Source organism: Argentina silus (assembly GCF_951799395.1).
Source record: "Argentina silus genome assembly, chromosome: 2".
NCBI lineage: Eukaryota > Metazoa > Chordata > Actinopteri > Argentiniformes > Argentinidae > Argentina > Argentina silus.
Genome location: NC_139656.1, coordinates 21,725,256 through 21,741,144, shown reverse-complemented (window position 1 = coordinate 21,741,144; position 15,889 = coordinate 21,725,256). Strand labels below are relative to the sequence as shown.

Genomic DNA, 15,889 nt, shown 5'->3' with positions numbered 1-15,889 from the left:
TGCCACTTGAATGCTGTTAAAGGTTGTGTAGAAGATATACACATCATGTTCCTCACTTATGTTGCCCACCTGAAGGATGTTTATGAATTATGCTATGATTGTTCTATGCAAGGTTGTAGGATACAGGGTTGACTGGTTCCCCCCCCCCCCAATGTAAGAAGGCAAAATAGTTTATTTTATTTTTACTGGGTAAAGTAATGATAATGAACTGATAGTAACTAATATTTTGTACAGTAGCAGGGAAATATTACTTTACAGCAAAAATGTTGTTTCATTTGATATATATCCACACAGTTGTCTTACGAAACTCCGTCCACACTGATCTGTTTAGGTAGTTAATGTAGTAAAACAATGCAGTCACGCTGGTGTTCAGTACAATCTGAATGGCCCTGTGACTGATGGGACTGTACCAGAGGGAGTGCCCCTCCGCAAGGCCCCCTTTTAACCTTGTAATTTGATTAATTAAGACTACCGATTTGGCTGTATCCTTTTCTCAAAAGACCCTAGGCATGCCCCCTCTAGCAAAATGTATCCTCATGTCCAGCTGACCCCTACGCCTTTGTGCGATTGAAGACTGAACGTGTCAATATGTTATACAAAAGAGTTGCCTTTATAAAGGTCAACGATTTATAGATTGGCGTGCACTTTACAATGTTAACGTATTTAACAGGCGCGGCCACACACCACTAATATTATTTCAACCAATACCAATGGGTTAGATGTATATGATGATCTATAAAATATATATTCACTAAGTTATTTCTAACAGTCAAGGTAACCTTGATGTAAAGCGTGACCAAAATATTAGTAATCATAATGTGATCTTGTGTTGAGAGGTTGACAAGCAGTGATATTTGTTCTACCTCGATGAAACATCAAATGGGCATGGTCTTCGGTCTTCAGACCCATTGGCTGAGAGAGATGGACTCATATGACGTGAAGTTTCCGGGTTGTCTCATCTCCGTTGGAGGTTACTGTCGGTCATTCATCCTTCTGGGGAGGTCCCTCGCACGTTCTTGTTTCTGTGGAGAGGTAAGGATGGAGACTAGCTAGGGAAATTGGTCAATTAACCGTCAGGTAATATCTGTTATCTGTGTCAACTTCTATCTCCAGAAATGTAATGATACTAATAATTCTCAATATACAATGTAATGTATGCAGAGAAAAGAATGCTAACATCAACTTTATCCTTCTATGTTTATGATGTTCGCTATCTGGCCAGCGGAGCGCGCGCTGAGCAAGCTTGAGCTAGCTAGCTGTATGTTCTTTTGTTGTGGTGGCTGGCAGGTTGTAGAATGTGTGTATAGTAGCCCGGTTAAATGTAGTTTTGAGTAATAATTCACATGAAAGCATCTAGTGACGTTACTCAATATTTCGGGTCTTCTTGACAGGTGGGTCTGTTTTCAAGCATTATAATGAGGCGCTATTCAACACTTTCTGATTGCCTGTCAGTTAACCTAAATAAATAGGACTGTCTCTTACCCATTTCAGACACTGATAGTGATATGATTAGTTATCTGCTAAGGACAAAATGTAATAATGAGGAGAGAACACGACTGTCAAGGTCTGATTGACACACACGTCACCCCGCTCCTCCTCGTCATTGATAGGGTGCATGATGATAATTTGCACACATGAGTAAGACTAGTATTTAAGCATATTATAGCCACTGTGCCAGAATAGATTGTGATGTCTGACGCAGTAGTAGCCTACCGCCTCACATGCATGACAGACTTTCTATGATGACCTAGGTGAATCATCAGTACTAAAAGATGTTTACCTATGACATGCATTTATGTGGGTAGTATAGAGCATCTCTGGTACTGTAGTGATCTGGCGGATCTCGTGGCTGTGTAAATGTTAACCCTGAAACATTTTCTGTTGCCAATTTGCATGCCTATGATCTCATAAAGTAATCATGTGTCTTGTATTAAAATGTCTTTGTTTCTCCATTGCCCATTTCTTGGAATACTTGCTTTTTTGTCCACTTTGATGAAATCAGGGAGGGGACTGTGGATTGGTCTCACGCGAGAGACTGCACTAGAAACATTTTGAATAAACTTAGAAATGTACATTTACTAAATTACACTGATTGGCCAAAGGGGGGTGCTATAGTAAACAACTGAAATTCCTAAATTACACTGATTGGCCCAAGGGGGATGCTAACCGTGGGGGACAACACGTTCTCTATAGACTTCTTTCACTTTGAAATTGTAAGGCTATGAGTAGCCAGCTGTGTTTGTGTTGAAATAGATGTGGGCTTTGGAAACATACAACAAGGGTTAGTCAGCCACAGACACTGCTAGGAATAGTGCCCTGGCATGCGTAGGTTTAGATGACTGAGAGGAACTTCATCACATCCTGTCCACTAGGCTACACTTTCCTGATTGGATGAAAGCACTTGTGGGTGGTAACAAGCAAATGAATGTTAACCTTATGTTAACTCTCAGTGAGTGAGTGAAGCTGAACAACTCAAGGAGCTGAGACCTTAGCCTCTGTGTGGAAGAATTAAGATTTATATTTTGTTACGTGCCTCAGAAGGTAAGGTTACCAGTTACTTCTTTACTCAATTTTCCAGTACGCTTTTGCAATGATAGTGGCACTATGAACATTTATAGTATTATGTTTGGCCTATGCTTTTTATATATGAGAAAATAGGCTAAAACATTCCAAAATGTTGATTCAAGGTTTCTTGACCCAATGTTGACTACCTTCAGAGCATTGAAACTAGTATTCATAATTAACTTAATCTACAACTAAAATATGTTGAACAGAATAGAGAATGTTTTCTGTCTGACTGACCATCAAGGAAGGAAGGACGAATGTATCCCCACTTATTCCTTTTGGTGTTGTGATGCCTATGCTGTCGGCATGTATAGAGTAAATGGGATTAGGAAGATCAGTCCACATGAGCACTATAAGCCACTCACAGGCATCATCCTGTTTACTAAAGCACTTGTGCCTTCATTAACAGGTAGGCTACTGGATGTCAAATGATGTGGCAACATGTAGGTTTAGGCTATTTGTAACATTTTCATAAAGTTGTGTTAGCTAAAATCTGAAAGTGAGTAAGACTGTCTAGGTAGGAGCTTACTTGCTAGCAAAAGCTCAATAACCGTTTCAAAATAGTGTGATTTTATGGTTCACTTTTAAAAGTTTAAAGTTGACCTCTTACTTAATCTCTGTCCCCTCCTTGCTTATATTAAGCTGCCCTATAACCTTTTTCTAAGTGGTTTGATATGTTTTGGTACACAATGGTTTTGTTGTCTGGATAAAAAAGGTTGTTTAGTGCTTGAGAGAGCACTTTATTTAGCCTTTGATTTCAGTATGCCGGTGTCAGCCTTTCCACCTTAGGAACTTGCGCAATGAAAGTATGTGTTTTATTTGGCTTACATTGCAATGTCTCCAGTTTGCCGGAATTCTTTTCAGTGATGTCATTATGGGTTGTGAATGCTTGTCTAGTCTCTGCTTTCGTCATGGGAAAAGAGTTTGGCTTTTGTCCAAAAAAGTTATGAAGGTGCACCAGAAATTTGGCACACTATCTATTGGTAGCCCAAATTGGATAGGAAAAGCCAAATCATGAATTTGACGACTGCTCACTGCTACTGCGGACTGTAAAAGGTTTTCATGTAGCCTACGGTATGCCATGTCTGTTTCTCATTTCACTGTCTTTAATCATTGGCTTTATAACCACTCTGCCATCTTCTCTTCATTTACATTATTCTCTCTAAAGGATCACTTTATGTACTAATTTATTTATGTATTAAGTTGTTGTACTGATTCTGATTGTTAATCTATCTCATATGATGGTTATATTAATATATATATACTCACTAAACACTTTATTAGGAACACCTGTACACCTTCTCATGGTGGAGGTAGTGTAATGGTGTGGGGAATGTTTTCTTGGCACATTTTGGGCCCGTTAATACCAATCAATCATCACTTGAATGCTACAGCCTATTTGAGTATTGTTGCTGACCATGTGCAGCCCTTCATGGCCACAATTTACCCATCTTCTAATGGGTACTTCCAGCATGATAATGCATCATGTCACAAAGCAAAAGTCGTCTCAAACTGGTTTCCTGACATGACAATGAGTTCAATGTTCTTCAGTGGCCTTTCCAGTCACCGGATCAGAATCCAATGGACTAGAATCTCAAAGGAATGTTCTCAACATCTTGTGGAATCAGTGCCACGAAGAATTGAGGCTGTTTTGAGAGCAAAGGGAGGCCCTACCCAGTATTAGTATAGTGTTCCTAATAAAGTTCTCGGCGAGTGTATATGTATAATTATATTAAAAGAACCATCAATTGGCATAGATCGCTTGTTCTTTCAGCTTTCTAAAACACATGGCTACAGTACCATGGGTCAGTGCTGAGAAATTGCACACTGCAAGGATGATTTTAGATTTTAATGAACTCTTTATCTCCATGTCAAATTTGAGGAAATATTGATTTATTTTGTAAAGCATCCAATGCTGTAGTGAAACAGCTATTTTCAGTGCAGTGATATTTAGGCTATATTGTATGTTACATTCCTCAGCTGCTTCTTTTAATCCCTTCCCCTCACAATAAAGTGTACCTAGGTGTTGTGTGAGAAATGTATGCCCTGACGTACATACAAGCAGCCTCTCTGAAACTAATGTGGGTTGTCATTACATTTGGCTATTCTGTGATTTAGATGTAGCATTCTGCACAGAGCTTAGTTGTGGCAGGCTAAACTTCAACCTATAGGCTATAGTCTTCAATATGACTAACATACTTTCTCTCTCTCTCTCTCTCTCCGTTGGCTCTTCTTCTCCTGTACTCAACAACGCTCCACCAATCCTGCTGCCCGTAGAACTTGCATCATCGACCTCTTGCATTAAGCCTTTTGATTGAAACTTCTGGGTGCATGTGCTGCTACCTATCAAATTTGTAATTACATTCATATGCCTTGCAACCTTTCAACGACCTCAAAGCTGAACTTCCTCCTCGGAGCAGACACTTCTCCCTCAAGTCTTTCTTCCTCTCCACTTCTGCTTCACCATCCTCTCTTCAACCATGAGTTTCAAGCTAGACATGCATTACGTATTCTTCTCCCCTGTTTACCTGTTGATGTGGCTATACACGCTCATCACATTTATCCCATGGTATTTTCTCACCGATGCTGGGAAGAAGAAAACCATGGCCAAGAGAGAGAAAGCCAAGGCCACCACAGGCAAAGCAGAGGGCCCCTATCGCTCCGTAGAGTGCTTTGACTCTCTGGCCCGAGAGGACTTTGAGGGCAAGGACACCCTGGACAAACTGTTTGAGCATGCGGTGCAGCGCTTCGGCAAGGCAGACTGTCTGGGGACCAGGGAGGTCCTGAGTGAGGAGAACGAGAACCAACCCAGTGGCAAGATATTCAAGAAGGTACAGTAATCATGCACACATTCCCTAACATCCAACCCACACACTGACTAGCATCCAACCAACCCACTAACTAACATCCAACCAACCCACTGACTAGCATCCAACCCACACACTGACTAGCATCCAACCAACCCACTAACTAACATCCAACCAACCCACTGACTAGCATCCAACCAACACACTGACTACCATCCAACTAGAGTGCTGTCAAGGTTCTGTCAGATATGAAAGTGAAGTTAAGAGCCTTAGCTTGGAGACCGTATGTATCATGTCATGTCCCTAATTAAATCACTACATAATATCATGATGAGTAAAGAAATACAAAACACAAAAAAACATGTGATGTCATAAAGGAACAATCTGCCAATTGTGAAGCAATGCAAATTGCTGTAAATCACTAGCTGACCCAATGTCCTTCAGTGGGATGTTTTTATCTGGCAAGGCCCATGGTAAAACCCTAATGGCATGTTACTCTCTGGTCTCTTGCAGCTGATCCTGGGTGAGTACAGGTGGCTCTCCTACGAGGAGGTGGACCAGATCGTCAGCCATCTAGGGAGTGGATTGGCAGCACTGGGGCAGCAGCCCAAGCACACCATCGCCATCTTCTGTGAAACACGGGCGGAATGGATGATCACTGCACAGGCCTGCTTCAGGCACAACTTTCCATGTAAGCATTACATCATCATCATCATCACTCCTCTCTGTTTGTCACAAACAAACACAGCCACTCTCATAATGGGCCACCACTGCATTGAGATATTGCCCAGCATAATTTACTGTCTGTAAGAAAATATTTCAACGTTGTGCTGCGGGTTGAGACATTAGTAGGCTTATGAGTTGGAGTGGGTGTGTTTGCGTTGCAGTGGTCACTCTGTATGCCACACAGGGGGAAGAAGCCGTGGCCTATGGGCTGAATGAGTGTGGGGCCACTCACCTCATCACCAGCGCAGAGTTACTGGAGACTAAACTCAAGGTATGACCCGTCAGTGGCATGGCTCTCCCCAAAGAATGTAAGAGTGGTGCTGCACCATGCTGTGAACTTACCGGCACCACTATGTAAACATTTTAAGGCAAATTAAACTATATACTATAGTTATGATAGAGTAACTACATTTGATCGCCAATGACATTGTTCAAAAATCCTGGGGAGATGGGATATGCATGGTTAACCTCCATTCAAAACGAACAATGCTGCTCCCTGCTGTTCTCTCTACTGGTCGGAAAATATCTGTAGTCTTCTCAGACAGGATGAATACAGGTTGAAGTGAGCAACTACGTCAAAAGGGTTTTGTGTGTGAATTGATGTGTCCTTGACTTCAAATGGAAACACTCATCCTCTGAACCATAGTACCCCAAGGGCACTTCAGTTCAAAAGTTGGTAACAAGTCTACTGACTCAAATGTTACGGATCAGTCAAGGCCTGAGAGCTATGATGACTCATTTCCACATTTGGTCTAAAACAATGACCTAACTTTCTGTCTCCTTCACAGAGTGTTTTGCCAGAGATTCACAAACTGAAGCACGTCATTTACGTTGACAACAAAAGCATCAGCAGGACAGAATACCCAGAGAACCTCCAGATCCACAGCATGCATGCAGTACAGGAGCTGGGAGCCAAATCAGAGAACTGTACGTGAAAACACATCATTACCACTTCACCAAGATGCATTAAGACACTAGCATGCTGACTACATGTTTTGCCTAATAATTGAACTGTGTGCCCCTCTCCCCCATCAGTGAGTGCTGAGGTGCAGCGGCCCCAGCCCACAGACCTGGCTGTGGTCATGTACACCAGCGGTTCCACAGGACGACCCAAAGGAGTCATGATCATCCACAGCAATCTGATCGCTGGTATGACCGGCCAGTGTGAGAGGATCCCGGGCCTGGGGTGAGCACTGCAGGGCCGGGAACCAACATTTAACTAGTGTGGCCAGGTCCACAAGTCATATTGCACTTTTTCACGATAATCAGTGAATATTTGTGCACTTTTATCTGAGGTTTTAATGTACAAATGAACGACAACCTTATATGTACTCTGTGGCAGTGTCACACACATCCAAGTGATATATCGCTTTCACCTTGTCTTGTGTTTTTGTTGTATTGGGGTTTCTATGCAGGCCAAATGATACGTACATTGGCTACCTGCCCCTGGCTCATGTGCTGGAAATGACTGCTGAGATCTCATGTGTGACGTATGGCTGCAGGATTGGCTACTCATCCCCACAAACACTCTCTGACCAGGTACTAGAGCACTGAGCACCCTTTACTTTCCACCAATCATCAGTTCAGTTGCTTTTTCTTTCTTTTATATATGTATTTGATGTTGAAGCCATCCAGCATCTGGGCCTAATGTTATTTCAATCTCTCTCTCTCTATCTTTTGCAGTCAACAAAAATCAAGAAAGGCAGTAAGGGTGACTGCTCTGTGTTGAGGCCTACTCTGATGGCAGCTGTGCCGGTAATAATGACTGCATTCACTTCCAATGCTTATCACTGATGTTTTTGTATTCTGTGAAAGGATATACGTTTTAGATTAGATTTCTCTAGCAAGTGATGTCTTTGATGTCATGATTAAGATAACAATCCAACAACACAGAATGCTCTTCCCCTGTAAAGGTTGAAACAAAGATGAAGGAATGATAAGTTGTTGTTATCTGTCAGGAAATAATGGACCGCATCTACAAGAATGTAATGAACAAGGTGCAGGAGATGAGCTATGTGCAGAGGACACTTTTCAAGCTGGGCTACAACTACAAACTAGAACAGATCAAAATGGGCTATGATGCCCCCCTCTGCAACCTGTGAGTACACAATACACAACATAACCCTGACACTACATAATGTTTCTGAACACTACCATTACATGCAATGTACTGTAGCTATCACCATGAAGATAAACACACTGACACAGCTCAGTTGATAAACGTTGATAAATGTCATGTACAAACAAACATTGTAACATGCCACTAAATGGAAGTGCATCTACATACAGTTGAAGTCGGAAGTTTACATACACTTAGGTTGAAGTCATTAAAACTCATTTTTTAACCACTCCACAGATTTCATGTTATCAAACTATAGTTTTGGCAAGTCGGTTAGGACATCTACTTTGTGTCAAGTCATTTTTCCAACAATTGTTTACAGACAGATTATTTCACTTATAATTCACTACATCACAATTCCAGTGGGTCAGAAGTTTACATACACTAAGTTGACTGTGCCTTTAAACAGCTTGAACATTTTCAGAAAATGATGTCATGGCTGTAGAAGCTTCTGACAGGCTAATTGACATCATTTGAGTCAATTGGAGGTGTACCTGTGGATGCATTTTAAGTCCTACCTTCAAACTCAGTGCCTCTTTGCTTGACATTATGGGGAAATCAAAAGAAATCAGCCAAGACCTAAAAAAAAAATGGTGGACCTCCACAAGTCTGGTTCATCCTTGGGAGCAATTTCCAAACGCCTGAAGGTACCACGTTCATCTGTACAAACAATAGTACGCAAGTATAAACACCATGGGACCACGCAGCCGTCATACCACTCAGGAAGGAGACGCGTTCTGTCTCCTAGAGATGAACGTACTTTGGCGCGAAAAGTGCAAATCAATCCCAGAACAACAACAAAGAACCTTGTGAAGATGCTGGAGAAAACAGGTACAAAAGTATCTATATCCACAGTAAAACGAGTCCTATATCGACATAACCTAAAAGGCCACTCAGCAAGGAAGAAGCCACTGCCCAAAAACCGCCATGAAAAAGCCAGACTACAGTTTGCTACTGCACATGGGGACAAAGATCTTACTTTTTGGAGAAATGTCCTCTGGTCTGATGAAACAAAAACTGTTTGGCCATAATGACCATCATTATGTTTGGAGGAAAAAGGGGGAGGATTGCAAGCCGAAGAACATCATGTTGTGGGGGTGCTTTGCTGCAGGAGGGACTGGTTCACTTCACAAAATAGATGACATCATGAGGAAGGAAAGTTATGTGGATATATTGAAGCAATATTTCTTGGTCGCAAATGGGTCTTCCAAATGGACAATGACCCCAAGCATATTTCCAAATTTGTGGCAAAATGGCTTTTTTTGTGGGCAGAACTGAAAGATTTGTGGGCAGAACTGAAAAAGCGTGTGCGAGCTAGGAGGCCTACAAATCTGACTCAGTTACCCAAGTTCTGTCAGGAGGAATGGGCCAAAATTCCACAAACTTATTGTGGGAAGCTTGTGGAAGGTTACCCAAAATGTTTGACCCAAGTTAAACTATTTAAAGGCAATGCTACCAAATACTAACTAAGTGTATGTAAACTTCTGACCCACTGGGAATGTGATGAAAGAAATAAAAGCTGAAATAATTAATTCTCTCTACTATTATTCTGACATTTCACATTCTTAAAATATAGTAGGGATCCTAACTGATCTAAGACAGGCAATGGTTACTAGGATTAAATGTCAGGAATTGTGAGAAACGTTTAAATGTATTTGGCTAAGGTGTATGTAAACTTCCGATTTCAACTGTATATGGCTAATGGGAGTGTTAAACCAGTATTAGTGACTTGGAAAAAATCTTCTTGAAAATATCTAGACCTATATGTTCATATATTGCTAGTCTATATTTGCACTGGTTTTTAGTTCCCCCTTATTATTTTCATATCTATGTCAGTGAAGGTCAGTTCCTTTACTCTTTTCTTGGTATCAGCATGACAGAGACAGATGAGAGTGGGGCCTCTTGGTTGCCCTCGGTTGCCCACTATTTTCACAGTATTTACTGTCTGTCTGTCTACAACATCGAAGCCTGTCACGTTCTGTAGCCTTTGTTCTGATGCACGCAGTGTCCTCGTTATGAGATGGGAGACACCATTGACTGTCAGAACCCCTTGGAGCTTGCATGACCACATAAGTATCAGTGACCATGGTGTCCTACTCTGTCTGATAGGACTAACAGTTACAGTTGTGAAACAGTTGTCCTTTGCGGCTGTTAATATATCTGTATTTTGTGTCAGTGAAACTGCATCATTAACTCAAGTTGGGTCGTACGCTGTGCCTCAGACTGCTGTTTAAGAAGGTGAAAGCTCTTCTAGGAGGAAACATCCGGATGATGCTGTCTGGAGGAGCGCCCCTGTCCTCTGCCACCCAGCGCTTCATGAACATCTGCTTCTGCTGCCCTGTGGGCCAAGGCTACGGGCTGACTGAGACCTGCGGAGCAGGTACCATCACAGAGGGTGAGTCTCCACAAGTCTAGCGCAAGTGAACTTCATTCAAGTGTAAGGCTCCTTCACCTGTAATAGTGAGAGTCAGGAGGAGTATATTTGGTTCACTTAGAGGTTCTGTGGATTCTCTAGTCATGTGAGAGTCTTCACCAGTTATACCTGTCAAAATGTCATTTTGGATTTTGCATTTTGGTCTCTGATGTCTGAGGGTTCCATGAATTAAATACACAGACCCTCAGGTACAGTAGGTGGGTACAGTAGTCTGTTCAAGCTCCATCTTGTGAAATATGCTGTGGTGCTATAATTGTTGAGGCCACAGGAATGGCAGCTAGAAGTACTAATTATATGCTTCTGTTGTTGCTCCATTTGTCAGTCAGCTGTTCTTGTAATGGAGGATGTGCAGGTAACAATATTGTTAGTATTCCTATAATGTTCACAACTACCACATACTTGAATTTCACAATGAAAACGGGTATCATTCCGGTTGATGAATTGAAAATATACCAGCAAACAGCCACTGAGGTTGATTTAGAGCTCTTAAGAACAATCAGGGTGATTTTGAAATGGGCGCAAGCAGATACAAGCAATTGTAAGCAAACATAATCTCATGTTTGAGCCTGACTTGCACTCTTGGCCAATTTTAAAAAGTGATGATATGGTGCGCAAACACCTGCGCCTGGCTCACAGAGAGGGCTGTTGTCTTCACATATGCTAATACAATATTCACACCTCGTGCCTCAATTTTCTAAAAGCCTTTCCCTCGTATTTGTTCAAGGTTTCATTCGCTTCCGGTCCCTCACCAGTGCCACTTTCAAGGGAGTGTATTGAATAGGAGATATGGCATTTATTGAGTTGGTGATTCTTTGCTAGATTTTCTCTTTTGATGATGCACTTTCCCACTTTTAAAGTAAATGTTTTTGTTTCAATTGATAAGTCTGGCAAATATGTGATTTCTTTGAGGTACTGTCCTGGATTTCACCCCTTCCAAGTTACAGTCCATTGTAAAACGATATGAGTGGGGCATACAAGTTATTTAAATAAGGTGTGTCCTTCTCTTTCTGCTCAGGCATGTCCATCTTTTTTTTCTCAGCCCTGCACAAGAATGCAGCAGAGAAAGGTCTTTGAAAATAGCTTCTCAATACATTGAGAAGCGCATTGTGGGAGCAGGAAAATGCACACATACGTCACCTTTTTAAGTTTCTTTGAATATCACGGCAATTTGCTTGGAACTGATTTGTAGAAGACTGCGTATCTGTTCTGTTGGTCAAGAAACAAATAGAACATTATTCAGGATGAAAAATCAATTATGTTGGCAAGTATTGGATTATCATCATAGCTCAAAGGATTGTATCAACTTAATTCAAATTTGCCTCATGACTCATGTCATTGTGAACTAGACACACTCTGAACCACCTCACACACACACACACACACACACACACACACACACTCTCTCTGTGCCCCAGTTGTACAGATAAATGTCTACTCTGTTGCTACATCAGACCAGAAAGTCAGACCTGTTTGCTTGGTTTAAGAATTCAATCACTGTCTTCTGTAGTCAACAAAAAGTCAGCCAACAAACTGTATGCAAGCACAACTTACACAGGAATCCACTGTATTGTAGGGTGAATGATACTTTGAGAAAGTGTATAGTTCTCATAAACCTGGTGTAATGTGGTGTCTGTTGTCTACTTAATCTTAATCTGTCTGTCTTAATATACATAACACACCTGTCTGTATGCTTAGTCCCGGGACTCTGTCTTTATCTGTGGATGATTTCTCTCTCTAGTGACAGACTACAGCACTGGGAGAGTAGGAGCACCCCTCATCTGCTGTGAGATCAAACTACGAGACTGGGTTGAAGGTAAGAAATTAAACCCTTGAATATGTCTCAGAATGTGCACATACCCTCACACATTTCAATACACAGGCAGACACATCACAAATGACTCGTACATCCCCATTCAGTTGCTGCGTACAACTTTGCATAGTGTTCCCTTTTTGCATGTGGGCTGTACTTTATGTGCCTTGATGAGTTTCCTTGTGGTTAGACTGGTGTGTCTGGTTTCCTGATTCTAAATAATTATTTAGTTACTTTTGTATGTTAATTGTTGTCATAAGGTGGATACACAAGTCAGGACCAGCCCCACCCTCGTGGGGAGATCATGGTCGGAGGGCCCAACGTTACCATGGGCTACTATAAGAGTGAGCACCTGAACGAGGACTTTTGGGTGGATGAGAGTGGCCAGAGGTGGTTCTGTACTGGGGACGTGGGGGAGATCCACCCTGACGGCTGTCTGCAGATAGTGGGTGAGTGGCTGAGAGGTGTACAACATCTAAATACCACGGTTCGTCTCTACACATCATTCCAAGCTGCTCCTTCAACATACTCTGTATGAATCATAAGACAATACTGTGATGAGCATATAAATAGATTTTTCTGTCAGTTAGCTAACATTACATTTGGTCGTTCTCTTTAAAAAGGGTGTGTCCTCATTGTTCTGTTTGTTACATGTAGACCGGAAAAAGGACCTGGTCAAACTGCAGGCTGGAGAATATGTGTCATTAGGCAAAGTGGAATCGGCCCTGAAAAACTGCCCCCTTATCGACAACATATGTGCATATGCAAATAGGTAACTAACGGCTGCAATATGCAATTGTTGTTTCAGCAACTTTATACAGTGTTCGTGGTTGTTGTAGTAGCTATGCAACATGTGTAATCTTTATTTTTTTGTACGATTTTATTTTGATGCCTTTTTTTTTTTTTTTTAAGAACATTTGACATAAATATTCACATTAAACAACATATTACAGCATTCACAACAGACTTTTTTCCAAAAAAAAATGAAGTGCCTTTAGTGTATGACCCATTTATTGTCAATAGAAAAAAGTGAGAATTTCCTCTTACTTTCAGTGACCAAAACTATGTGATCAGCTTTGTGGTACCGAACCAGAAGCAGCTGACAGCTCTGGCCAATAAGAACAGCATCCATTGTGACTGGGAGGAGATCTGCAACCACCCAGCTATGGAGAAGGAGGTCTTGAAGGCTATCAAAGAGGTTGCTGCATCGAGTAAGGCTGAAACCAACTTAATCACTCATGTTCTGAACTTGGCATGCTATGTAAACAGACAGACAAAAACGTAGAATTGACTGTAGATAGAAAAGGCTTGCTGATCTATTTTGTTTTCCCCTCAGTCAAACTACAGCGATTTGAGATCCCAGTTAAAGTCCACCTAAGTCCAGAACCCTGGACCCCTGAGACAGGTCTGGTGACGGATGCATTCAAACTCAAGAGGAAGGAGCTGAAGAACCACTATCTCACTGACATTGAGAGAATGTATGGGGGGAAGTAGAGCTGCCATCCAACCAAAGAACGGTTTTGCTAGAAGTTTCATCAGAGAAGTGTGTGTGTGTGTGTGTGTGTGTGTGTGTGTGTGTGTGTGTGTGTGTGTGTGTGTGTGTGTGTGTGTGTGTGTGTGTGTGTGTGTGTGTGTGTGTGTGTGTGTGTGTGTGTGTTCAAAGCGTATACCAGTGAAATCTGTCCATGCTGTCTCTTTTGTCAAATTATGAATGTCAATCCATAACTTCAGCACAGTGGGAACAGCTAGTTACAGCTATTTGTGTAAATACTGTACAAAAGACAACAGAGGTCTCTGATATGAGGTCACTCAGCGTTGTGAAAAACTGCCATTCGAATGTAAGTCTTGTATTTGCATATTGTTATTTGCCTGGATGGGATTGGATTTTTGTTATGAGATTTCTGTAAATACTAATATTTTTGTGCCTGTCAAGGGAGTTAGGTATCAATATGTCTTGTAAAATGACCATTGATGGCTTTATTACTTACCTGTACAATAGCTGTAAAACCTGCCAAGCAAAGTTTAATGCTAAGAAGATATTTTGCTGCCCCCTAGTGAGAGAGTCTCAGTAAAGTTGGTGGCTTGTACATGCTATTAGGGTCACATTATCGCTACTGTTTGAGTCATTCTTTGTTTGAGTATTGCACATAATGTAGATCAAACTGAGTCTAGCTTCTGCCATCTCTATCACCACCTTTGCTTGCGTAATTGGCCCTTGTCATTTGTTCTCATGTTTTTGATGCACTTACCATTGTTATGTTTGAAAACCTGTTCAAAATTTTTTTTCATTCAATTTAAGATTATTCAGGTACAGGATATTTAGTGTTGTGTCCTCTTTGTTCGAGCTGAAATGAATATTTTCATGCTGATATCTGTTCCTTCCAATAATACAACTCTCACTTTCTCAAACACTTGCTCTACATGTACAGTACAATATTCATACTTTATGATTTATAATTTACATGTTAGGTCATCTTTATAACGTCATTAATTCAATTTCTGAATTTGTCTGAATATGCTAATTGTATGGGCGGTAAACATAAAAAATGTTTTACGGTTTGTCCATAAATACTATATACAGTGTGTAAAGATATTAAATATTCCAAATGTAACTCAATGCCATTTCTAAATGATATGAAGTTATATAATTAAGAGTTGTATGGTTATTTAAAAGAGTTGAATGGTTGAAAATTCAAGTGTGTGGCATATGTATAGAAAAAAACCTGAACGTAAAATTTCTATGTGCACAATTTTAAGGTAAAGTTACACTTTTCTGAGATGAATTTGATACTAGTGAATTGTTTAAATAACTATTTAAATTGTACATCTTGAAACTGTGTTGAACATTAAAATGCTGATCATCTCAGTTTGCTGAGCATTCTGTAGCTGTTTAAAGTGGCATACAATGCAGTAAGAGGGAATAGACCTACTGAAATGTGTGAATCAATGCCAAATTTGAAATGATTTGAATGTTAGTACTCCAGGAAGCATCTATAACCTATGATGATACAACCTTTTCTGTTGCATCCTCAGTGGCCAACATTATTAGAGTCAAACATAAACTCTAATAGGAGTTGAAAGGTCAAGAAACCACTACTTGTTTTGTCAAAATGCATTTGTTTGTTTGTTTTTCATTCTCAGGGTTAACTATAATTCCACCAAGAATGCAACTATGGTAGTATTTATTCTGAGAGCAACTTTTCATTTTATTATGTTAATTTTGTCACTTATTCATTGCATTGATATTAGATGTAAAGTTTTGTCAGCTCATTTATATTATTTATTCAAATCTGTCAATATGTGTATGAAACACTGTGTGATAAGGGATGGGCAATGTGTACTGGTTATTTCAGTTGCTGTACATATTCTTTTTCTATGATTATATTAAAGCTTTCTGCCCTCTGTAAAATGTGTTTGCTAATTATTTA

At 40.6% G+C, this 15,889-nt stretch overlaps 1 protein-coding gene across 6 annotated transcripts; it reads left to right on the top strand.

The window, feature by feature from the left end:
* Positions 1-1,009: 1,009 nt before the first annotated feature.
* On the top strand, positions 1,010-15,189 carry acsl4b (acyl-CoA synthetase long chain family member 4b). 6 transcript variants are annotated; one of them, XM_083697092.1, is made up of 15 exons: positions 1,010-1,032; positions 5,160-5,396; positions 5,886-6,063; positions 6,260-6,369; positions 6,887-7,025; positions 7,134-7,284; positions 7,514-7,637; positions 7,782-7,853; positions 8,057-8,196; positions 10,440-10,612; positions 12,390-12,464; positions 12,722-12,910; positions 13,119-13,233; positions 13,515-13,672; positions 13,798-15,189. In XM_083697092.1, exons 2-15 carry the CDS (start codon positions 5,169-5,171, stop codon positions 13,953-13,955), a joined length of 2,010 nt encoding a protein of 669 aa, XP_083553218.1. In that variant the 5' UTR covers positions 1,010-1,032; positions 5,160-5,168; the 3' UTR covers positions 13,956-15,189. The 6 variants fall into 6 exon arrangements, with proteins under 6 accessions (XP_083553218.1, XP_083553222.1, XP_083553220.1 ...); XM_083697096.1 differs by having other exon boundaries at positions 1,011-1,032; positions 5,163-5,396; XM_083697094.1 differs by lacking the exon at positions 1,010-1,032 and adding an exon at positions 1,042-1,077 and having other exon boundaries at positions 5,163-5,396.
* The last annotated feature ends 700 nt before the right edge of the window (positions 15,190-15,889 follow it).

What these genes read in the sequence shown, in the direction of transcription:
- acsl4b (XM_083697091.1), top strand. Translation starts at nt 5,046, where the DNA reads ATGAGTTTCAAGCTAGACATGCATTACGTATTCTTCTCCCCTGTTTAC. An exon ending in GTGGCAAGATATTCAAGAAG is followed by an intron (nt 5,397 to 5,885) that starts GTACAGTAATCA and finishes GGTCTCTTGCAG; the next exon opens with CTGATCCTGGGTGAGTACAG. An exon ending in GGGAGCCAAATCAGAGAACT is followed by an intron (nt 7,026 to 7,133) that starts GTACGTGAAAAC and finishes CTCCCCCATCAG; the next exon opens with TGAGTGCTGAGGTGCAGCGG.